Source organism: Vanellus vanellus (genome assembly GCF_965231255.1).
Source record: "Vanellus vanellus genome assembly, chromosome: 6".
Classification (NCBI taxonomy): domain Eukaryota; kingdom Metazoa; phylum Chordata; class Aves; order Charadriiformes; family Charadriidae; genus Vanellus; species Vanellus vanellus.
This window is the reverse complement of record NC_138911.1, coordinates 34971961-34996920: the sequence shown is the minus strand read 5'-3', so window position 1 is coordinate 34996920 and position 24960 is coordinate 34971961. Positions and strand designations below refer to the sequence as shown.

General features: G+C 36.4%; 1 protein-coding gene across 2 annotated transcripts in view; it reads left to right on the top strand.

Moving 5' to 3' along the window:
- Nucleotides 1-24960, top strand: part of GPHN (gephyrin) — a gene marked incomplete at its 5' end in the record, with an annotated part of 319581 nt that overhangs the window by 164343 nt on the left and 130278 nt on the right. For both annotated transcript variants that reach the window (XM_082485919.1, XM_082485920.1), the window contains one exon: nucleotides 8334-8426. In XM_082485919.1, coding sequence (XP_082342045.1) covers nucleotides 8334-8426 — 93 coding nt within the window. The remainder of the gene's footprint in view (nucleotides 1-8333; nucleotides 8427-24960) is intronic.

Below are 24960 nucleotides of genomic sequence, written 5' to 3'. Positions count from 1 at the left end.
AAGTAATCTGACGGACTCATGTTCAGCCGGCCGGCCAGCTGAATATGAGCCAGCAGTGTGCCCAGGTGGCCAAGAGGGCTAACGGCATCCTGGCCTGTATCAGGAATAGTGTGGTCAGCAGGACTAGGGAAGCGATAATAGCCCTGTATTTGGCACTGTTGAGGCCCCACCTCGAGTACTGTGTTCAGTTTTGGGCCCCTCACTACAAGAAGGACATTGAGGTGTTGGAGTGTGTCCAGAGAAGGGCTACAAAGCTGGTGAGGGGTCTGGAGGACAAGTCTTATGAGGAACGACTGAGAAAACTGGGATTGTTTAGCCTGGAGAAAAGGAGGCTGAGGGGAAACCTTATCACCCTCTACAACTACCAGAAAGGAGGTTGTAGTGAGGTGGGGGCTGACCTCTTCTCCCTGGTGACAAGTGATAGGATGAGAGGAAATGGGTTCAAGTTATGTCAGGGGAGGTTTAGATTGGATATTAGGAAACATTTTTTCACTGAAAGGGTTATTAAACATTGTAATAGGCTGCCCAGGGAGGTGGTGGATTCTCCATCCCTGGAGGTGTTTAAAAAAAGGGTAGATGTGGTACTTGGGGACATGGTTTAGAAGTGGTTTTTGTCAGGCTAGGTTAATGGTTGGACTTTATGATCTTAAAGGTCCCTTCCAACCTCAAAAATTCTAGGATTCTATGATTATATTGTAGAAAGAGGTATTTTACATGACAGAAATGAGATACATTGAACTTTGATGCTTTTGCTAGTAAACTTCTATTATGTACAGATGAGCATGTGTGCATATATGCCCATACACGTATACATCTGCCAAATTCAGAATGGACAGGAAAGTTGCTTCAAGAAACAGACATGTTTGGAAAATATCTAATTCTGACTCTTCTGGCAGCTTTAAGTTCCATCCTTTCCTCCAGGCATCTGAGGAAAACTTACTCTGGAGTGACTGATCCTTTCCAGTGAGTAGCCGTGATTTCAAGACCTCAGCATGCACTCTAGGAGGATACCAGTGGTACCAGCAGTAGATGGGAACAGATTTTCATACAGAAGGAAGCAAGTCTTGTGCCTTGCTGCACATATAGACTCATTGTTTGTATCTGATCTACACCCCTTTGTAGGTTTAATTCAATTTGTTAAATCATACAATAAAATCACAATTTTTCTTGTTTATACTGAGACTAGTATGTCAGGGTAGTTAGCTTAAATTAAGAATCCCTCCTTTGTCTTTCTGAGAGGAAATCCACACAAGACATTTAAAACTGCACTTCTATTTTGTGGAGTCAATCTTGTACATGGCCTATACTGTCTTTACCTTTCTCCAGTGTGATAGAAATTTTTTTTGCCAGTTTCAGCCCTTAAAAAACAGACTGCTTCAGTGTTGGCACTCCCAGTTGCGGTGGTGTGATCAGCAAACACTTCAGTGTTGCACATCTCACTGCTTGACTTTCCCTACTCATTTGCACAGATGAACTCTGAACGTTGCACTTTAGTGTCTACTGGTTTTTCTCCTGGTTTAGGGATAATTATGATGAATGGTAGCTTTTAGAAGATGTGAAGTACTTTTTTAAAAAAGGTTACGTTACAGGCTGCATAGGTATGTAGAACCTTCAAATATTTGATAGCTGCAATTTATTTCAAATGGAAAATGACTATAATTAAATTTCCATTTAAGAAGTAAGCCATTTATGGAGACATTTTTATTACTTTCTTCCTTTAGTTTTGCATTTCAGTAAAATAGTTGCATTTTTATGACTTCTCTTAATGCATTAGCTTAGTATTTAGAAAAACAACAATGCAAAATTACTGTGATGCTGAAAACCGCACATATATATCTGCAGAATCTTTAAAAGACTACTATGTTCAGTAAAATATCAAAAGATTAAAAGGTCTATTTAGACACATTGAGATACGTACTTGCATTTCATTGTCTCTTGACTACAGTGATTACACTGAACATAATCCTAACATTTCTCTTACTTTCTGCCTTAGTTGGGGGGAAAGGAAAAAAGGGGTGGAGGTAATAGAAAACATGGAGCGTATATTCACGGTGTTTTAGTATTTAGTTTTCTCATATTCTTAAATCATTCTGTAATTGATTGCTTGCAAAGTTGTTGCACCACACGTAAGAATATCTTCATGCCTCTACATTTCAGTGAAGCTTTCAAGCAGTAAGAGAAAGATTGTGAGCATAAGAAATAAAGCCTTCACGAGAAATAGGGCAAAAAATATGAAATTAATTCCAAGAATAGATTAATGTTTTTAAGGCCTTCCCTCTTTTTCAAACTGAATGTTCAACTCAGCTCTTTATCTTTCTTTCAGTGCCTTTGCTTTATGGGTATTCATGTTCTTGCATGGTCCTTGGTACTTGATTTTCCCTTTTAAATTAATAGACAAGCTACTGTCAGCTGAATAGAGAAGGTTCAAACTCCTAAGTAATACAACAATGAGGAACAATCGGGTTACTTCTACCGTTTCATTTTCTTTTTTCCTGCTTTGTATTTGTGTGCTGTGACGTGAATTTCTGATTCATGCAGTTATGTATGCTCTCTCATGCCATAGTATCGGGGTTAATCTTTAGTGAGCTGGAGTCTGGAGTAGTTCAAGCCACATGACTAAGTAAAGGTTGTTATGAGATCTTAGTGTACCAGTTCCTGTATTCCTGAAACTCAGTGGTCAAAATGACACCCAGTTTTCTTAGCAAATCTACAACTATGCAGACTTTCTCTTCTTTAATATATTTTTCCATATGCTTCTTCACTATAATTTCTTCATTATGATGTTGTTAGGTAATCATAAATGAAAATGATGTGACACCCTTTTAGCTCTTTTAGCATGAGACCACACGGTGTGAAAGAATATGATATTGATATTTAACGTGGCTTTTTATACAACAATTTATCTTATTTGACATGGATTGCTGAGGAAAGTTATCATTATAGCATTAAGAACATTGTTACACGGTTTTTCCTTGCATTTTGAAACATACTGTCCTAGAGTAATCAAGATTTATTTGCAAATATGGAAGTTATATAATTTTACAAAGCTTGTAGTTTTGAGAAGATCTGTGCTGCAGAACACAATAACCACTATCAGTAGTTTTTCCCAGAAGCCACAGTCATCTTTTCAGTCACATAAAGTTGTTTTGAGAACTTCTGGATAGTGTGCATGTCTGTAAAACAACTTATACTAACTTACTTCTGTTTAAAAGTCCAATGTAAATAAATGTCTATTGTTTCATAAATTTCATATTTAACATTGATATTTGTTCAGCATTTTCAATCAAATATTAACATATTTTAAATGTGATTAGTGGTGCATATAAGACAAAATAACTTCAAGTTTGCACTGTGCTAGAAAAATTTAGTGTGTGCCAAAATACCAAACATTTCCGTTAACTACGGAATTACTTAACCAGTTTCAATACTGAATATAGAATGGAAGAATTCTGCATGGATTCTTTATTAAAACCTTCCTGGTTTTAGCATTTCTCTATTCTTTCCTAATGAATGTTTTAAATGGTAACAGTGTACATGTAGACATATTCCAATGGTTAAGTTGTATGAAAAGTATGTGTATGTACTGAAAATTATTTTTAAAATCCTTATATTATATAAGAAAAAAGGTATACATGTTAATCCCAGGAATAAGCACCATAATATTCGTTTGAAGAAATGTATTCTAATAATTTCAGAAGCATAAACACGTGGGACTGTTATCACACTCTTTTAGCAAAGTGACATCAAAAATAGACAAAAATAAAGACAAGAAATACCATAGGACTGTAGCATTGTAGGAAAGAAACAGTCCTCAAGATCTCAGCTCTTCTGTGTAGGCATTTAGGCTGGTCCACGGTGACCGTTTTTGTGTGCTTTGTAGTAGTTCTGCTCCAGTTAAGGGCATTACTCATATTTTCAGTATCTATGTGGAAGAGCAGCGTACAGTAGTAGTAAGAGGATGGGAAGAGGCTTGCAAGCTTTCTGGAGTTCAAACTCCTAACAGCATGCTTCATAATATTGTGTCAATAAATGGATGCCTCTGTCGTGCTGAAAAGGAAATAATTCATTACACATACAAAACTCTTCTACTCCATTATTTAAGTGAAGCAGCAATCAAGGACAGAAACAGAGTGCACATGATTGTAATAAGTCTTTATTGCAAGAGACTGCAAAAATTTAATAAGTAACCCACAAACCTCAGTTATTGCCAATAATTAGGGAACTGTTCCTTTCATTCCTTTCATTCCAGAAAGGAATCCCTATTTGTTTCTCCTGTTCACTTACTTGCAGAGATTAGAGGATGGTACATTAATGAAGTTACAAAATACCCCGCTTTGCGAACTATTGCCATTGTGCATTTTGTGAGCAGGTTTCTTATGTATTGGGGGGGGGGGGGGGGGGAGGAATAGGGAGGGGGCGGCATTATCCCACAGAAATGATTAGTAAAAAACAGTTACTAGAAACACAACAAATACTTAATGATGAACGTTAATAGCTGCTGGAAAACCCTGCCAAATTAAATTATGATGTATTTTCTCTGTCTTGAATTCTCCAGATTAAGGCTGGGTGGTTTAGTGAAGAGATGCTCGAGTCCTAGAATTTATTTTAAATACGGAAGAAACTGACCAAAATTCTGTGACTTGCCCATTGCAACTTAGACTAATGGCAGTTTTGCATCTTGGACATTGAGATGCTTAAGTTACCTCCACAGAAGGAAATATATAAGTGTTATAGCCATTCACTGAGTGAAACGTCAGGTAGCGCTAGCTTAGGTGTGGTGCCACAAGGATACAGCTGTACAGCTTTTGGACTTAGTGTGTCTTAATGTGACGGTGCCTGCATGAATTGGCAAGCATGTATCTGCAGTAAACGTAGGATCTCTGCACTGTGGCACATGTGGCAGGCATTCTTTCCATGAGTTAATGATCTTCATTGGCCTTAAAATCAATGAATTTACATGTGGGAGACTAAGAACTCAGAGAAAAAATGAGGCAAGATATTTCTGCACTGGTGAAATCAACATGGGTCATGAGAAAATTCAAACAGATCATAAACAAGATTTTTGATAAGCAGTGTTTTAGCTGAAATAGTTTCAAGATTGAGCAGTGCATAGGAAGTCCCAACAAGTAGTTCCAAGCTGGAAGAGAGAGGGGGCTGATTGAACCAAAAATATTTGGAGCAAGAGATGGAAATAAATTGTATGCTGGACCCAAGGATTTCTTACTTATTTAAATGAGAGAAGTTTAAATGTATTTAAAAGATTGAACACAAAGAAATAGGCAGACAGGACAGCGCACCAGATCTAATTCAAAGCTTAAGGAGATAACTGGGCTGACATTTTATTTCCGGGCAACAGAAGAATATAATTATTATAATTATTCTATGACTTCAGTGAAATCTGAGCAGGTTAGAATCACAGTTTGGTGCTGTTGAAGTAAAAACGTGTCTAGAGGAACTGACTGTAATGACTTCATTCCTCCTTGTGTACCTTGACACTAGAAAATAACCAATAAAGCTCGTTTTAGGATATTAATTGTTAAAAATATTAAGCTATTTATTGGTAGGTTTGGTTTGTTGGGGGTTTTCTGGATGTCTGTGGTTTTGTTCTGGCTTTTTAAAATTTGGTAGTAATTTTACAGTACTGTTTTCAGAGCCAGATACTGTATTTTGTATCTATCAGCATAATTCCATTGACTTGAATGGAGTGACAGTGATTTACATAACAAGTTCACCTAGTCTCATTTTATCTTGAAAGCTTACCATCAATGAAGCAATAGAAGAGGAGAAAGATGCACAAAAATTATTTAATGACATTTTCTCCGATTGAAATGTTATATAATAATTTTGTTTATGTAGCACCAGTAAAGCCAAATATCAGGTCCCTGGCCTAGAGGAAGTGTCATCTGAAGACACAGCAAATTCAGGTCCGTGCAAAGCCAGTGGAGAATCTAGCTGGACTGCTGGCAACAGCAAAGTAAATACATGGGGAGCCTTTTGTCCTCAACTGATGGGGCTGGTGGTTCCTTTTTTACATACTGAAAATGTCGATGAGAACATTTTGTGGAATACAGTTTGGGGGGCTAGAGAGAAAGTAAAGAAGCTGAATATAAGTCTTGGGTATTTTTCCATGGTTTTAAAAGGTCTAAGTGGTACAATTTACACTTCTCAAATACAATGCAAGCCAAACTCACTACCTCGAAGTCAAAGGTCTTCTTACTGAAAGCTTTTGTTTATATATAGAAATTGAACTATATAGAACAATAACTAGAACTTGATAGAGAATTATGTGTGCCTAACTACACTGACAGAATAGCAGTAATACACATTTAATTATTGCTTAGTTTATTTGAAGAGTTAGGGTGTGCACTGATTTCTTTTGCTTTTTGTAGGCTATCACACAATATTTTTGTCCCTGTTAAGTGGAGTATTATTGAACTGTAGCAAAATGAGAACAGAGGAAGGATTTATTTTCTCTATAAAACCAGTTGGAATTTAGCGGGTTTTATTTTATTTAAAGATAAATGCTTCAAAAAAAAACACAGCACAAAATATCTCCCTCCTGTTTTATACAGACAAACTTTTCTTTATGATAATAATTTTAAAAATCCGTCCAATATTAAGCTCTAACTTTGCCAAACAGCATTTTTACACTGAACTTCTCTCAAGTATTCTCTGAAATTTGTAGCTGTTCAAAGTCAAGACAAATATTTTTCTAGATGATAAAATACAGAAGATGCCACCTCTTTTAAATAATTTTTCTGATACATATCTATGTTATTGAAACAAACAATTTTAAGACTTAAAATGCGTTTTTCTACTGTAATTCACGTTTTTTCAAAACGTGAGTCAAAAGTCAGGCGTAGTGGTTCATTTATGTGCAGATCTAAGACATTCTGTGTGTTCTTTTCTCAAGGTTATTTGAAATGTTCATATAACCAGAAACTTCTGGTAATTTACCACCCACCTAAGTAGAGTGCTGCTTTAATAAAGACAAGAGATAATGCAAAAGGGGAAGTGGAAGGAGTGAGTAAAGAAAGGAGAAATAAAGACCTTTGGCTTTGCCACTTCTTTGAGTAATCCTTGGATACATTTGCGTGATGGGGCTTGCAGGCAGACACGTTTATTCTACCTGCAATTTGGAATAGTCTGTATATGAGCTTGCTTGTACATAGCAGTGCTGAGCTTACAGAACATACACCTGAGGATTAATCTAAATTGCTAATACTTTTTAAAATGTTCTGGACAGTTTTATGACCATCAACCATATTTTTAAGCTTTTTAAATCGGTGTATTGCTCAGATCTAATATTATGATAAATAGTAAGCTTCTAGCCAAGAGTCACCAAAACAGTTTGTTCCCCCCCAATATAATACTCCAGAAACATAAATGTGCCCTAAACTTTTTCAAAGAATGAGGTTTCTTTGCTAGAATAAGCATAGCTAAGTAATCAATCTGATTTCTTCAGATGGATACTTTCCTGTATAACACAGGAGTTTATTTCATGCAACACAGCTGATGTTGAGCTCCAAGCAGACATTCTGTTGCTGTCCTAACCCACAGTAGGGAATGAAGGATAAGTGACATAATCATATTGAGGCGAAATAAATTTTCTGCTTCTGTTACATTTTTATTACCATTTGAAAACTAGTTTAAAGTATTTTAAAAATATGAATGCAAATCAAACACTTCTCTAGTATCATGAGTTCTCCAGTATTGTAAGTTGTTGAATTTACATGGCAGATTATTAAACGTTCTTAGGCCAGCCTTGGAATTGGTATACACAGTCCTATTGAGATGTTGTAGGGAATGTAGAAAAGGTGATTATAGAGAATCTTGTGTGTTGCTGCGTCACGTGTATTATTGCATCTTTTACTTAGATAAGCTTACAAATATGTGGTTCTTGCCTTTTTCAGGCTATTAAAAAGTGGAGCAGAGAGACCAAATTTACTGTAATAACTATGTAATCTGAATTAAATGCACATACTCTATTAACATGTCAAAGCATTATATTTATATCTCAAAATCAAAATAAACTGATATAAATGAATAACTGTGAATTCTTGTTTTCCATTTCAGGTCAAGAGATGGAGAACAGAATTTCAGTTTCCATTTCCAAAAATATTATGGTGGATACTTGAATTACTCTGTCATATGTTGGTTATAAATACTGGTTTAAAAGCTTTGTATAAAAAGCCATGAGTGATTTTACAATTCCCTGTACTTGTTGTGTGTGTCTCTGTTTTTAAGACAATTCAAGTCTTTGGGTGTTTTCTGAGATAACTGTATCCCGCGTATTACTTGTAAAATCTGACAGGATTCATATTCTCTTTCAGGAGACGCTGATAGATTGGTGTGATGAAAAGGAACTTAATTTGATTTTAACAACTGGAGGAACAGGGTTTGCACCACGAGATGTCACTCCAGAGGTGAGATAGTCCCGGAATAAGAAAAATCTGCCCTTTAGTGTAGAAATGTGTGAGTCTGGGGAGGAGGGTGATTTTTTTTTTAAATTTCCTCTGTAACTTTACTTTGCATTATCTCCGGACAGGTCAGGTGATACATAACTTGGAAGCAGAAAAAGCAATAGGGAACATAACACAAGAGAATTACTCTGACCTTGGGTTCTGACCCAAAACAATTTTCGAACTAAAATGTGGTATAGTTCCAGTCCCCTTACAAAACAAAATTCTAACGGCTTTTTGGCATAATTTTCCTTAGCACTGCAGTACAACACTGCTAAGCAAAAACTTGCGTGGCTTTTGTTGTGTCCTGCACAAGGAAAAGTGGGATAAGAGTGATCCTTTAACTCTCCCTTGCAGGCTACTGCATTGACAACTGCTGCGTTATAGATTAGAGTGTGAGAGGCAGATAGTAGGGGGAAAAATTCTGTGCAAAACCGCTCTTGCTTTGCTTGACACCACATTGTCAAAAAAAAGCTAAACAGGCACAGAGATGGAGGTAACCTGCACCAGTAAATGTTGCACCGGAAATCTGGTTACATTCTGCTTGTAAGGAGCTAAGGTAAGGAGAAAAAAGAAGGAAACCTAACCTAATATCCTCATGGCCAGGGGTTGTAACATGAAATGACTGTGTGACTGCTATTGAAGTATTTTGGTATTTACGGTTCCAAATTAGATTAATATCAACTTTTAAAATCACATACTTTCTTTGGTTTGCTTAGGTTCACTAAAGGGCAGAATTAAGATTGAGGGCCTGAAGTGTTTATTTCCATGATTTAGCATACTTAGATTTCTTTTAAGTACTCATGTAAGTTTTCAGTTGCTTAGACTTTTCAACTTAGAGTTGATTTGGTTTCATTATAACATGCCTACAATGCTTTTTACGTACAAATGTGTTCTGTCAACCATGGCTGCAGTTTAACTTTTTTCCATTAGGAATCTAAAAAAATTTTTTTTTAATTTATTGTATAACATTTGTGTGACTAAACAAACATGTAAAGAAAATGCTCCTGTACATTACTTCTGTTACTTCTCATGTTTTTAGATTATATACTAGAAACCTTAAGTAACTAAAACCTAAGGGTCTGTGTATCAGAAAATGGGAACAGTATAAGATGACCACAGCGTGCTAGCTAGTGAAACTCAGTTTGCAGGTGATTCACTGTGCTAAAGCAACACAAAAGTGAGAAGTGTGTTGGTTGTATTGGTCCCTTACTTGCAAACTAATTTGATGGTTTTGAAGGTTGTATTCTCTGCATTGTGTAAAAGGAGGGCTGAATTTCTGCTTCAGTTTTCCTGATTTATTACCTTTATGCAGGGTCGAGCCTAAGCAATAGTACCAGAGGAGGCATTGCAGCCAGTGCCAAAAATTAGCCACAGATTCTCAAGCAGCATTTGGGACAAGAAATAAACAAGTGAGAACTCTGCATATAAACACCTAGTGTTTTCCTTACATTGCTTCATTGCTGTTACTCAAACTAATTATTTAAGACAGATGGTAATGATTTGTTTGATTAGTTTTGATGTTACAGAGAGCCATTTTAAAAATTATCTGAGTTGTTGAAGTGTCTCTAGACTATATAATAAAAACACATTGATATAAAAATCATTAATAATTTGTACTGAGTAAAAATGCATTGTCTTTAAGCATAATAGATGTGCAAGACTTCAGTTGGTTATAACAGAATTAACTGTTCTGACCGTCGAATTATTCCCATACTTAAAAAGAATTTATACAGGACTGTATTTAGTCACTTTTCACTCATCTACGTTGGAATAACTTGCAAGACTAAACTTAAATCACAGTGGAGAGATTGAATTCCAGTTTTTATTACAAAGTGGCAATGATCAGGTTTGTTCTTGTGATAGGATTTATTTGATCATTCATCCAAACAAATGTTTTTAAGGGAAAAAAATGAGTTTGCCAGTTGTGTCATAACAAAAAAAATGAAGAAACAGAAGCTTTGGCCCCATATTTTATGTCTTTTGGGTCAATGAGAGAACCAATTCAAAATGGGAAATTCATTATGTCCACATGAAATGTGTATAGCAAGCCTTCAGGAAAACTTGCATTGATATAGGAAATGGTTTTAATCTCTTCCTTGTATGGTGTTCATCCAAAATGCTCTCCTCTCATTACTGAACCGGTAATGAAATTATGTGATCGTGGCATTGTGCTATTGAGATGTCATCTTTAAGACATGATTTTAAAACTGGCAATAATTGACTCTGATACTGGAAGACATTTCAGCATTTTTCCTGAGAGGCGGGAGAATAGTCCCTCAGGTCATATTTTAGCTGGAATGATTCAGTCCTGATTCTCCTTAATCCTCCTGTACTTTCGATTAGAAAACATGTTTTTCTGCTTTCTTTTCTGAGCATACATACATAATTACTATTGTACTGTACAAGATAATGCTAGTTCCTGAGAGTATTTACAGCCCAAAGAATTGTTAATTGAATTTTGTAATTATTGATTAAATTGAAATTAAGTGCCTAGCATAATGTATCTATTAAAAATAACTTCTTGAAACTTCAGAAATTTATGAATCTTTCAAAGAAAATTACTCAGTTTCCCCACTCATTTTGCCTTTTGAACACTATTGGAATCATACCAGGTTATTGCAGTTGTTTCAATGATGCGTAATGACTTTTTTTCTTATAATCGAATAGATGATTTTACGGGTGTTCACAATATCCGATTTTCCTTACCTATCTCTGGTGCCTAAATTTATAGCCTCAGTCTAGTCAGTGGGTGGGCAGAAGCTTTTGAATTTGTTACGATGATACACATTTTGAGGGTTGAGGGTCAATTGAATTAAGTAGTGTGAATATCCTTCGCCTTCTTTTCTATGTGACTAGAAGTGATCAAATGCATGTGGATATTTATAACACAAAATTCACCCAATGGATGGCTGAACTTGAAGGAAACTGTCTTGTAGATGTTACTAGCGGATACTGCAGTTCTTCATCTATTACGGCAGTTGATGGTAGTTATCATTTGGAGTAAAGCCAAAGTGGAGGCTTAATTTTGTAGATAGAACCACTTTTTTTTTTTTTTACCATCTTATTTTGCTTATAATTTATGGTGGTAGTGTTTAAGTCCATACTGGAAATGCTAATACAGTCTGCTTCTTGACTTAGAAAGTGTTTCTTTCTGGACAGATGGTTAAAGTTAAGTTATTTAGGGAACTTTGGTTTTGTATTTCCAGATGCAAACATTTTTCCTTGGAACTACAATACTTGAGCTGCAGACAGTTCTCACAGAATGCTAATGATAATAAACATTATCTTTTGTGAAAATATTTAAATAATGTGGCAGCATTTTTAGATATCATTACTTATTTTTTGATACAGAAATGTATTTTCTCTATTGCTATTGGTCAATGCAAGGGAGAAAGGAAAAACCTCATGTATACAGGTGCTCTGCGCAGTTTTCTGTCTTCTCTATTTTTGCATTTATTTTTTTGCAAAATTGTATATCCAAAAAATTCACTTGTCTGCCCCTAACAGAGTCTTCTAGCTGTTTTCTTATCCTTTGTCTCTAGTGTGGCTTGCAAGTCGTTTGCCCCCCTATGAGACTAATTTTATGTACTTAAACACTAGTGATACAAGTCAACTTATTGTGCCTCAGCTGATGCTAGACATCCTTGAACTGTGTCGCTATGTGTATTCACAAATAGTTCAGCCACACTGCAGATAGTTGTCAGCCCTGAAATTTTAAGATATGACTTTGGAAGAAGCATAGAAGAGCTCTTTTCCATCATGTAAAACCAGACAGATGTTTCCTTACAGTCTTCATCCTTTTCCAATGCTCTGGAAAAATTGCGAATGCTCCTTTTGGTTCTTGCTGATTATATTCTTCAGTATTTATAGACTGTTTTTAAATGTATTTAGACACATACTTGTTTTCATTTAGTCTGACAATATATGCGTATTGGTTTATTCTTTCATCAAAGTTCTCTAGTCCATTAAAAGAAATCGTTGTTCTCTGGAGCTCCCTCCTATTTGTCAGCTTTTTTCTGAAAAAAGCATGCTCAGAATGAACAAAATAGTCCAAAGCTGGCCACACAAAAGCCATGTCTGGAGAGAAGAAATTCTCTATTCTGCTGTAATACAAAGTCTTTGTATGTTCAATTCAAAATTGCACCAGCATTTTTATAAACATTACCAATTGCAAATTTTCTATCACCTGGATTTTCCCATTCCCTAAGGTATCTTTCACTATTGCTGATGCCCAGGCTTCTCCTAAGAATTTAGTGTGAGCTTTTCTGCAAATTCCATTTTATTTCTACAGACTATTTCAATGTCTGTATCCTTCTGTTTCTTTGTCCCAAGTACTGTTGAACACCCTTCTAATCTCTCTTATTTGTAGTTTTCATGTGTCCTGTCTGTTTGTTTGCTTTCCCTTCAGCTTTGTTAATGAAGATGCTTGTGACACAACAGGATATGTCATGCTATAGCCATATTCTCACAGCAACATGTGTTCCGCCCAGATTAACCCAAATCCACTGAGACGTTTCCCATAACAACTTCCATTTAATAGGCAGTAATTTAAACTAGAAATAATATGTAGGGTTTTTTGTCCTCCCTGGTTTAAATAGCGCCTTTCCAGAGCAGCGGGATTTCTAGTATTGTTCATTGTGGATATAGGACTACTTGGGAGTTGGACTAGATGACCTCTAGAGGTCCCGTCCAACTCTGAAAATTCCGTGATTCTGTTCTTATTCAGCAGTATTCAATTCTTCTTAGTGCTGTACCAAAAACACCTTTGTGTTGTCGCTGGGCCAAAAGAAACTCATTTTCTTTTTACAAACTCACTTCAGGATGGCTCCATAGTGAGGAGGAATGAAATCGTCATCTCACATTGGGCATTAGTCATTTTGTGGTAGGAATACTATGAAACTGTACAACCTTTAATTACCCAGGCTGTTGTTTCATTTTTCAACCTTCAATATTCAAGGCACCCTCTGATTTAATAACCTTTTATAGCATTTATTTTCATAGTCTATTTTAAGACTGTAGTTTTCCGTATCTCTTAATGGAGGTCTTGTTCCCTGTTAGGTTTGATTTCTGTGTATCTATTGTAAAATGAAGTGCGCTGTGTATGTATGATGTCTGATCCTGTAACTTGCCATCAGATCTTTTGAGAAATATTGTTCTCCATATTTCTTAGAAAATTATGTTTCCAACCCAGCTTGCTCCTAAAGGGTCTGAATTATGAAATCTTGCCAGGTGCGTGTAGGCAACAAATATGCTTAAATGGAACAGACGGGTCTGTGACAGACTCCTTCCAAATTCTGTGCTACTCTATTAGAAATTTACCAGCAACTCTATAAGGTACCGTTCCATTTTTCTTAGTCCCTCAGACAGTTCCTAGCTTATATGATTAGGTCTTTATCCAGTCTGCTTTAATTTTTCAATAAAATTTATTATTTGAAACACTGTACTCGGTGTCATAAAAATCCAAACATGTTTGTGTGCCTTATTTAATTAAAAAATCTATAATTAGATTTTAAATCCTGTATTTGCAAGGCATATTATTATAGCAGAATTGATATATTTAGTTGCAGAACATTTTTCACTAAACAACTATTACCAGTTTCTTTGAGAAGAGGCAGTATGCAGATTATCTGCACTACACAGTACACCATAAGGTTACAGAAGTACCTGTGTCTTGGGAAATTCCAAACTGATTTAGCTGACTTATGAAGTGCTAAAAAGCGCACTCTCTCCTCTCTTGTTTGACTTTCTTAGGAAAACTTGGTAACACGCCAGCGTCACTGAAGAGCTTGGTTGTGCTATCATCAGCTGCAGTCACTGCATGGAAACACCTGTGAGCTGCCAGGACAGCTATAGTGAGAAATGTGAGAGGGAAGGAAGCCTGATTTCAGCTCCGTTTACTAGAATATCAGAGGTTACATAAAAAAAGACAAGATGCCCCTCAGCCCACACCAAACCCCCAACCAAAGAAAAACCAAACAAAGGAAGGAAGAAATGTATGCAGGGGGGCATTCTGAAGAATGCTAATTTTGATAAATAAAAGGGCTTGGTGAATTCTTGATAATCTGCTACAGAAACAGCAGTTTTGAATGTGTTTCTTTGTCTGTGTATCCAGCTGAGATACTGGATTGAAAGAACACGTGTGTCTCAACTTGTTTCTGTCTAGATGTCCCCACATAGACAAGTACGAAGGTGGTGGGGGAACAAAAGGAATAGGAATACAGAAGATACTTTTGTCTCTGTATATGGGATTGTTGTGTCTAAAATGGAAAGCTGCAATTTTTTTCTGACATTCCCTTTTTAAAAAGTTTCAAATGTCACAGCCGATATAGAAAAAGGTCAAAAAAATATATGATGGTCAGGAGAGATGCTTTCTGTGAGAGTTACACAACTCCCATCTGCTTAGTTTATCATAAAGAACATTAGGAAATAACTTGTTTTTTACCTGTACTTTCTTTAAGAAATAATAATGTAAAGTATATAACATATTACTATTATTAAAATACCGTATTTTCTTTGCAAAATAATAATGTAAGGTATCAACGGCTTGCTTACTCTGCTAAAGAGAGTTGTAACAATAGCTGGTTATAGGAAGCTCAAGCCAGAAAAGTCTAATAAGAAAATCATCATAATGGAAGGTTTTTATGTGTTTGGGTTGGTTTGTTTGTTTAACAATGAGAGATAAATCACACAAGCAAATTCCCTAAAGAAGAGCTGTATTCTCTGTTTTAATCCTGTCAAATCCGAAGCGATTGATTGTGGGAGAGGTGTCTTATAAAGCTCAAGTTATCTTGTACTCCTTACAGAAGTCATGGATGACGCTTAATGAGTTATCCTGTGTGGAAGGCCAAACTAGATTCTAGCTTTATGTTCTGTTTATGTTACATGAGGAGATAGTTTGAATCAAATGGATCCTGAAATTAATAAATAAGCAATTTTGCTTCCTGCATCCAAAAGGATTGCATGAATTGCATCTCTGTCTCATTTTTCAAAATGCAAAATGCTCATAACGTTGGCTGAGGATGCTGGGGCAAATATCTTTTAAATTATTTAACTAATGTATTAACCTTCTGTGTAAAGTCATCTGATCACCATATCCTAAAGATAATACTAATAGAGCTCCTGTTATGCAGTTGAGTATTTTTGCCCATTTAAGAATCAACTCTTATTTACTTTATTTTAGCTTTCCTTAATACTTTCAAATAGCAAGTAGAAGTTCTGTTTTCTGTCTTTCAAACACGTATGAAATATTTGCTATCTCTGTTGAAAAGAAGAAAACAGTAGTAAACAGCAGTAAGGGATTTGAATGTTTCATAGAATGAGAAGCAATGCCACAGTAATGAGCCAGTAAATCTTGTTTTTTATCTTAAATTTTGCAATTGATTTTTTTATTCCAAGGCAGTTTAAGAATGGAAGTTGGAAGAAGACTCAGCATATCCTGTGGGTGGACAAATGATCCCAAATACTTTCACAAATATGCCCAGAAGAACAATATGATTATAATTTACTTTTTATCAGGGTGAAGAGAAGGCTTCTCCTCCTCTAGGCATGACTGATGCCTTTTAGCCGTGTTTTCACTGTAGGGACCACATCTGATATGGACGTCTCTCTGTTAGTTTAAATTAACTGGCTTGGCTCCTATTAGCAGTGTAGCCGCAACAGTAGGTAGATCTTGCAGTCCTTTCTATAACTGAGGGAGAAAATATGCCTGCCATTGTACTTCTGCTTAATGAAATTTTCAATTTGGAACTTTTGGAATTTTTTTCCCTTTTAGGCATTTCTAAAAATAGTTTCCATTAAAACATCTCCTCACAGCAGATAATAGGAAACTGAACAAAATTAAACATCAGTTTAAGGCAAAATAATCTTGAAAACATTGTCAGGCCCATAATTATGCAATTCTTGCTCTTTATGTGTCATTTTTTTCTGGTCATGGTCTATTACAAAGAGTTTAATAAAAGCTTAATACAGAGAAAATTAAAAAAAAAAATGTATAGACACGTTAGGAAGACTTCTCTGTGAAGGCAGCTTAAAGAAATGATAACTAGAGGGCAAACACTAGTTTGGATTTAAGGTGTATCAAAAATTGAGTGAGTTAGTCCTTTTGACATAAGCGCACCAGAATAGTAAAATGACTCACTATTAAAATAGTTGATCATTAGAGCTAATACTTATTGAAGAGCAGAGAATTTCTCATTTGCTCCTTTCCTGCTGTGTAGGAGCTCTTCCAGCTACTAAGTGGAAAGAAACTGGAAGAGTCTTGGAAAGAAACTGGAAGAGTCTTGGAAAGAAGCTGGCTTCAGCAGTTATTCTTAGGATTATGACTGGTCCTTTGCCTGCTTCTGCTAATTGCTACCACGTGGAGCAGTGAAGCTTTAGCAAAATGTTAACGCAGTATAAATACCAGAATAGAAAACCAAAATGATTATTGTCACACTCAGGCATGAAAGTCTTATCAGTTACAGACAAGAAAACAATTACTTTTTAACCTTAATTTAGATTATTCACAGATATTTTAGCTTCTTGTCACTTCGTGCATATATTCCTTTTCCCAATTATTTTGTAATGAGAAAACCCAAATTAGTAGTGAGATGCATAATTTAATGTTGATTATTTATTATTGACATTTAAACTTTCACTAGATTTTAAAAGTCTATCTTTTCTTCTACAAATAAACAATTTCTTACGGTTCGCTGAGATCAGTTTGTCATAGTCCACTTTCATTGAGCCTTGAAAGATCTCCCTTTGGAGAGAAGGTGCTAGCAATTTTGTTCTTGATGTGGTACAGCTAACTGTAGTTGCTGCTGGCCACGTAATCACAGGACTTGATAAAACTGCCAATGTGTGTTCTTAGTACCTCATACTCTATAGTATTAATATCTGCTCTGGTTCAGTCAGCCTATGCTATTAATAATCATATGATGAAAATCACTTTCCTGTCATTTTGTTCTAAACCCAGATAGTAGTTTGATAAAGGAAGGTTTGGATATGGAAAAAATTCCTGTTCCATGACCCCAGTTTCTAAATCTGAAGTTATGTTAGCCTCTATTATTCCTGTGCCTTGCTCAGCTAGAAGGAGAATGAGTGGCTGATAGCCAGAGGATCAGTATACGTAACGCTCCATCAGCGTAACCTATTACTGCTGTATTTCTTAAAAGCTTTGTTGCATATGAGTACATGGCAAATTCATATGGATTCTATCACTGTGACCTTTCCAAATACTAATTGAATAGTGCACAGCAGAACTAGTGATTCTTTTATTGTGTCTGAGGTTCTCTACAGTTTGCAGGAGAGAGAAGAGTTGGCTTCTTCTTGCATATTATTGCCTTTTCAAAGTGAGATGTAGGTATTCAGTGTTATCAGTAAGAAGGAAATGTACAGGCAGATAAGTACACACACAATGTGGACTTCTAAGAGGACAGAAATAGTGAAGTTTGATTCCTGGTTGGTTGACTTTTGGTTACTAGGAAGATACTTACTGAATAAAAAGACTCATGACTGAAATGATAGATGAGTTAAATTACTGAACATTATTACTGCTGGGATTTTCTCAGTTCTTACATTCCAGAGTTCATTGCATGTTTCTGAAATAGAGCGGAAGCTAAGATTTCTGAAACATGGTTTAAATTGTTTTAAAAACCAGCCATGTTAAATAACAGAGTGCTTAAGAGATTCAAAATAAAAAAAAAAAAAAAAAAAAGGTGTTGATAGTTTTGTCCTTTTGCAACTCTTGCCATAGAAGAGGGTTACCCCACAAGACTCGTAAGACTAATTCTTTTCATTAGAGCGTGGGTGTATCTAAGCCAGATTCAAACACCAGCCTACACTAGTGATGAGTAACAGTTAATGACTTCTTCAGTTTATCTCACAAATGGCTGGCAGTGGCTAATGGGTACTCCTGTTCATCTTCACAAGCTATTTTGCAGTGGATATGGGAGTGAGCTCACAAGATCATCCCCTTTCCCCTCTTATACACCTTGTGCTAGAGGTAAGTGTGGTTTTGGGGGAATAAGGGTGGGATGTCATAAGGTGAAAGTGATGTGGGCTTCTTAAATTTTTTGCAAATCTCAATAAAGGCATGTATCTGGGGATGGGCAAAGATTCAGTTGAATTCTTATTTTTTGCCCAAAGAGGTTACCCAGTCCTAAATTGACATGCTTTCCTTGAACTGGGAGTCAGAAATCCCTTTTCTCTTCTGTTTTTCTGCTGCAGAAATTCCCAACATTCCCATTATGTGGGCTCCAGAGAGGGGTAAGCAACATCTTCAATCCCACCCAATCATTTCCGAACTAATTCTTTGCTAGTATTTTTTTGCTTTTTTAATCATCATCAGAAACAGTTTTTAGACACATTTTTCCCATTTGTTTGATTTTCTCGTGGATTCTCATTTTTTTGTTTTATAGGAAGGTCCCATGGCCTCCCCAAGTGCTAGGGTCAGACTCATCTGCTGTTTCCATTTGTGTGCTATTCTCCTGTGGATTTTCATGGTTCACTCTGATCTAATGATATTACCAGAGGGTGAGCATCTAGATTCTTGGGACTGTTTCACTCATGGTATCCTAAGTTATTGGAAATGCATTGCCACCCTGCTGCCCTGTCAATCGGTTGGCAGGCTTATGTTTTGTCCTTGCTGACAGTCGCATCTGATTATTCATGGGCTTTGGTCTTTTGCTGCCTTGCCTGTCTGGGGACTGCCTGGCATTTACAACTCTCTTTTATTCTCTCTACCTGCTGGCTGTGTGGCGTTGTCTCCTGAAGTCTTGGCCTTTTGCCTGACTGTCTGGCATTACCTCTTGACCAGCTAATTGCTTGACGCTGACTACCTACTGCCCCGTCCATCTGTTGAACGGCATGCATCGCCTCCTTATTGTCCTCTCGATCTGACTGCACATGGGCATTGGCCTTGCACTGCCCTGTCTCCCGCTCCGAGTGCCTGGCATCACCTTCCTGCTGAGTGCATCTGCTGACTTTGCAGAATTGCTCTTCTGCTGCTTGGCACACCTGCTATTTGGTACCGCTTTATCAACTTGCTGAATGTCTGGCATTTTCCTCCTGCCTTTCCACCTGCTTCTTGATTACAGTGTCCCCTTGCTGCTCTTTGGGTCTGCTTCTTCACTGGTACTTGCTCTTTTGCTGTCCTGTCCACTTGCTTTTATGCCTGGCCTTTTTATCATATTGTCCTGCCCACCTGCCTAGATTTTATTTCTAAATGTGCACCAGTCTGAAAAAATTAAGAATTGTAAGGAATGGGGAAAAAATATTGTCTGGCTCCTTTGTGATCGAGTTCAAGTTCAACATACCAGCCAAAAACTGATCTCAGTACCAGCATCCAGCTTTTTCATAGAACTGCTCAAAAACCTTTCCCTCCTTACAAAAAAAAAAAAAAAAAGAAAAGAAAAAAAAAAACTGTATTGTATTTAGTCTTTGCTTCCATCACGTCATTTGGTAGGTGTATTACTGTTCAGTAATACTGTATTCAGTATTAAATTCGATAGTAATTAAGAACTAAAACACATCACTGTTATTACCTACGGTAATTCTCAGAACCCATGGAAGGTAGGTAATGACAGGGGGAAAAACAATCTGTTGCTGAGGCTCAGAAAGATTAAGGTTTGAATGTAGTGCAACGTTCAGTAAATAGAGTGGATCAAAGGAGTTAAATAAGAAATTTTATAGATCTCTTAATTTAAAACCCAAGGTTGCATCTAATCTAGAAAAGCCATTGGATCAGTACAATATTAGCAAACTGCATTGTGTCCTAGTTGCTGCTTCCTACTCTTTCTGTACTGGGAGAAGAGTCAGTTGCCAGTTTACCGAAATCTTTTGTCATTCTCTCACAGTTTAAGAACAAGGACTCGCCTGCATCTGTAAGGTTCATACTAAGGGCATAAATCATTGTCTCAGCTTAGAGTAAGAAGCAATATTTCCTGCCTCTTTGCTTTTAATTCCACGCACTTGACCTGTCTTTTCCTAGCTCTGCCACAGTTTCTAGCTTATTATAAGTGTTTGTGGGTTTAATTACGCTTTTGAATCCAGTACCAACTAGGAACCGGAGAGAATATTCTGTCATCACGAACCCTGTCATAATTTCCTACACTTAAAATAATTGTACGTAATCTTCTTTTAACTTTAGCTTTTAATCTCTCCAGATACTATATTACTACTTTTGCTGTCTTCAGAGATACCCTAAATTTGCAAAATCATGTCTAGCAGTACAGACAGGGCAGCACCCCACAAGTCAGTAGCCTCTTTCACCTGTGCGAGACCAGCTGTGAAATCAAAGAGAGACGCTGTGGGAGAGCACCTCGCTCTCATGCTCCCAACACCAGCTTGCCCCTGTGGAGAAGGGCTCCCAGTACAGCAGGCAATGTTCCGAGTAAGAGCCAGTAAGAACCTTCTCCCAATTTTTGCATTAACCTCTAGAAATCCAGTAAACTTGTATTCTGCTCCAAGGAACCAGAGGACACGAACGTCCACCTTTGCTCCCTTAGTCTCCTAAGCTCTCCAGTCCTCTCTCTTCTCAGCCTTTCCAACTCTCCCTTGCTCCTCCAGGCATATTTTTTTCACAACTTTGCGAACTCTTAAAGACAGTAGGCTGGCAGTCTCTCACTTCCCACCAGCTTCGCGCTGTTGAGGGGTCTGGTGACAAGAACAGACTTCAGTGGCAATTCTCTTTCTCCCAAGCGGCAACTCCCAGTGTTACTTTGCTGCTTCCCTAAGCTGTTGTTTGAGAAGTGGCATCAGGTGCTGGAAGGGAAGAGGAATATTCACTCTGGCACTGCAGGGCTGCAGGATGCTGCTGGAACTCACTTATCGCAAGAAACACAGGTCATTTTTCCATGTATCATTTTAGTTCTTTTAATATAGTTTTTTTAAAATTAATATTACCTAAGAAAAAGAGCTAGTTTTCAAATAATATGCAGGTTATATAAACCTTAAACAAAATGTGGAAAAGCATCAGAAACTGAAGAAAAATAAACACAATGCTTTTTCTTGAATGTATGGCATTTTCTTGGTTGAAAACTATACCTACCGGAGAATTGATGCAGTGCTGTCTCAGGCGGCTTCACTTAAAATATCCAGGTAAAACAGTTTTCCATCTGCAGTGATTAAGTTATGGTACAAATATTTTAATCAGTTAAATCTATTTTACGTTGAAAGAATGCATTCCACTTCTTGTCTTATAAATGCGTCAAAATTTGGTTAAAGAAACAATGAAAAGTTTGCACAGAAAGCCCTGAGAATAACATCTTATCTATCAAATCCCTGGAATGATGAAATACCTTATTTTGTCTTTTTTTTTTTTTTTTGATAGGTCTTTTTGTTTGGGTTTGTTTGGGTTTTTGTTGTTGTTGTTGTTGTTGTTTGTTTTGGTTTTGGGGGTTTTTTTGTTGTTTTTTGTTTAGTCTATCCTGTGCACTTTTCAACAAAAAATTGGCTTCTGGAACAGTCATGAAGAGAAGTCTTTCCAGCTTATAAAGTTTCCCTTTCCAGGATAATCACATTTCCTGTTATCAGCATCTCAGTTTTATTTCCTCATGTTAGGCTCTCTTCCTTCCTTATTATCTCTAATAAAAAACCTTGTTACATTTCTGATATTCATTTCCTGAACTACTATGTCTAAATCCTGCAAATTATTTGTCAGGAGGGTGTTTTTCATATATCCTCTTCTCACTTCAATGCAGTATTTAAATTCCATTAAAATTTTTACAGTTCGCTTTCTTTATTCTCTGTTTTCTAAAGGTGTCCTTTCTGATGACAGTCAGCATTGTAGCTTCTAAGCAGCTAATTTCTTTAGTTGTTTCTGAAAAGTAAACAAATTCCTAACTAATACAGGTCTTTTGCTTTCAAAAAGACAGACAGGTATATAATTATTTTGTTACCCTTGGGATTTCCAGAAGGTGTTCCACTGCCCTGATCCACTTAATCGCCGCTTTCAGTTTCAATTGAAGTTTTCCGTTCTTTTAAGAATAATTTATCTGCCAGTGACTCATATCAACTTGGAATTCAGGTTTTATGATGTCTATATGTTGCTTCTAGATCCAGTTTGAAAAAAAATATTTCTTTAATTTTGGACAAGAATTCCTCAGATGATAAGTGTTATGCTAAAGAACATATATGCTTTTCAGTTCGTGCATTGTCATCAGCGATGAAGGCTTTTGCTGTCACAACTCATGTAAAAATTTGCTGAAGGTATATTGATACTGAGTCAGTTTCAGTGTCTCTCTACTGTTACCTCTTTACTTAGTGGGCAAATAGCTTTTGTTGGAAAAATAAGGAGATAGATAAACAAAGCAGATGTAAGAAGCAAGACAATATTGTTTTTACATTATTACTTCTGAGCATCGCAGTTTGCAAACCATGATTTTTTCTTTTACTCTGTTGAGCATATTTGGGAAGATATAAACACTCCATCCTCTGGGTACCCTTTTCTTAAAATATCCTTTAGAGTACAGGCTAGGAAAAGGAGTTTACGTGGTTATAATACAGTTTTAACTGATTCCTTGTTAAAATAATATCCATGGCTTAAAGTTAGTGAATTTCCTTAGTAAATTAAGATGATATATTCACTGAGTTTACTCATGGAAGAGGACCCAGTCATCCATCCTTCAATGACACTTGCAGAATTGTTCCCCCCCAGTACGTTTTTCTGTTGTTCTGCCCAGCCCGGTTTTAGATTTTGAATTTGTTGGAGTTTCTTTCACTTCACTTGGGAGTTTGATGAGGTCAGATAGTACTACGGTTCAGAAATTTTATCTGAAGCTGCACCTAAACTTTTGTTTGAGTAGTCCTTTACTGCTCTCATAATACATCATAGCAACACTAAATCTTTTCCACCCTCACTATTTGCTTTCATTAAATATATCATAATTTGTACACCTTAGTTAGGCTTTTTCTTTTAATCTTTTTGCAGCTAGATTGACTTTATGAAATAAGCTGTATTTTGTGTAGTGTTGCAATCCTGTACATTGCTCAAGTGATGAGTTTTGCAGATTTCAAAGCTGAATGAAACCTACATATTGCAGCATTTTTTTGCCTGAGTTTTTGGGCTACAGCTCCCTTTTCAGGAGGGAAAAATGATTGGATTAGTGCCACTTCTTTCTGCAAGTGAGCCAGTTCTTTCTTTCAAACCAAATAGTGCTTACATATGCAGTGATATACGGAATTAATCCATGAACAGTAAGGCCTAAAACTATGGTCTCTCTCAAACTCTTCTACAATTTGTACAAGTTTTGCTGATTTCTGCTGTTCAACATTGGTGGTTCCTGGAATGAGAAGAACAGAGAAAGGCACAAAGTTCTTTTAGATGTCTTTGCCTCCTAGGGATTTGTTTCTTGCAGTATCTTAATGAGGAGCTGCCATTAACTCATCATCACTCTTTGCAGGCAAGAGGGAGTCTGTAACAGTAGAGTTTTCTGTTGTCGTTTTTAAGCATAATGAAGATGGATTTACTAACCTAGCTAGAACCTGTAGTTTTTTTCTCAATTAATAGCTTGTCACATTGTTAAGACAGCTTAATATTTTCCCTATAAATATATGTGTCTTTGCTTCTTTTCCTTGTTAGCTTTTTTAAAATGAGGATTTTTTTTTTAACTCATTTAATCAGACATGTAGTACTGGCTAGCTAACCTTAGGTGCATACAATTTCTGTGTTACTCTGAATTACTGTCTTTCGTTATCCATATACATTATATAGGAATACTGCTGTCTGATTTTTTATTTAAGTTAATCTGCTTAGAGCTATGGTGTGTTTAATTGCTGTTCTCTGAATCACTGCCATTGCTGTGGTAGCGAGCTGCTTAGCATTTAGTGCAAGAACCCAGTCCTGTGTACATTTCAAGTGCTCAAAGGAAGTGCTAACTTGTTCCCTGTGCCTATCTAAGAATCTCTTCTGCCTTAACAGTTGTTGAACGCTACCACTTTTCATAATAACCCACTTAAATACTGGTAGTATAAAATTCAATCTGCTGAAAAAGTTTGGACACAGACTGAATCTTATTAAACTGCAGAAGTTTTTTTCTGCATAACGATGTCTTTTTTAAAATGAGGATTTTGCTTCAAGCACAGCAGAAGCGTAGGTGAAGGGAGGTGCTTATATACCTGTGTTGTTATGTCTGTATTAATGAAAAGGTGCCTGCATTGTAAGAATTTCAGGGTTTCGAAGTTAAGAGTCGGGCAGCTAGGAAGTAAACTGACAGAATTTGTCTGTATAATGCAAAGTTGCATTGATGTAAAATCATTATTCTGTCACAGCTGAGTGTCAATAAATGGTTGAACTGGTTTTAGCTTGTGCATGAAAGATACTGTAATGTCTTCTAAAACTGGAAGAAAGTGGTGTCTTGGATACAGAAACATGTACAGGAAAGATCTTAGGAACAGTGAAATAAAGGGAAAATATTTTAAACTGGATTTTGTTATATTGTTAACTATTAATATTAAGTATTGTAAACCATTAATTAAATAGTAAAATCAAATTCCAGAGGAAAAAGTAAACTTG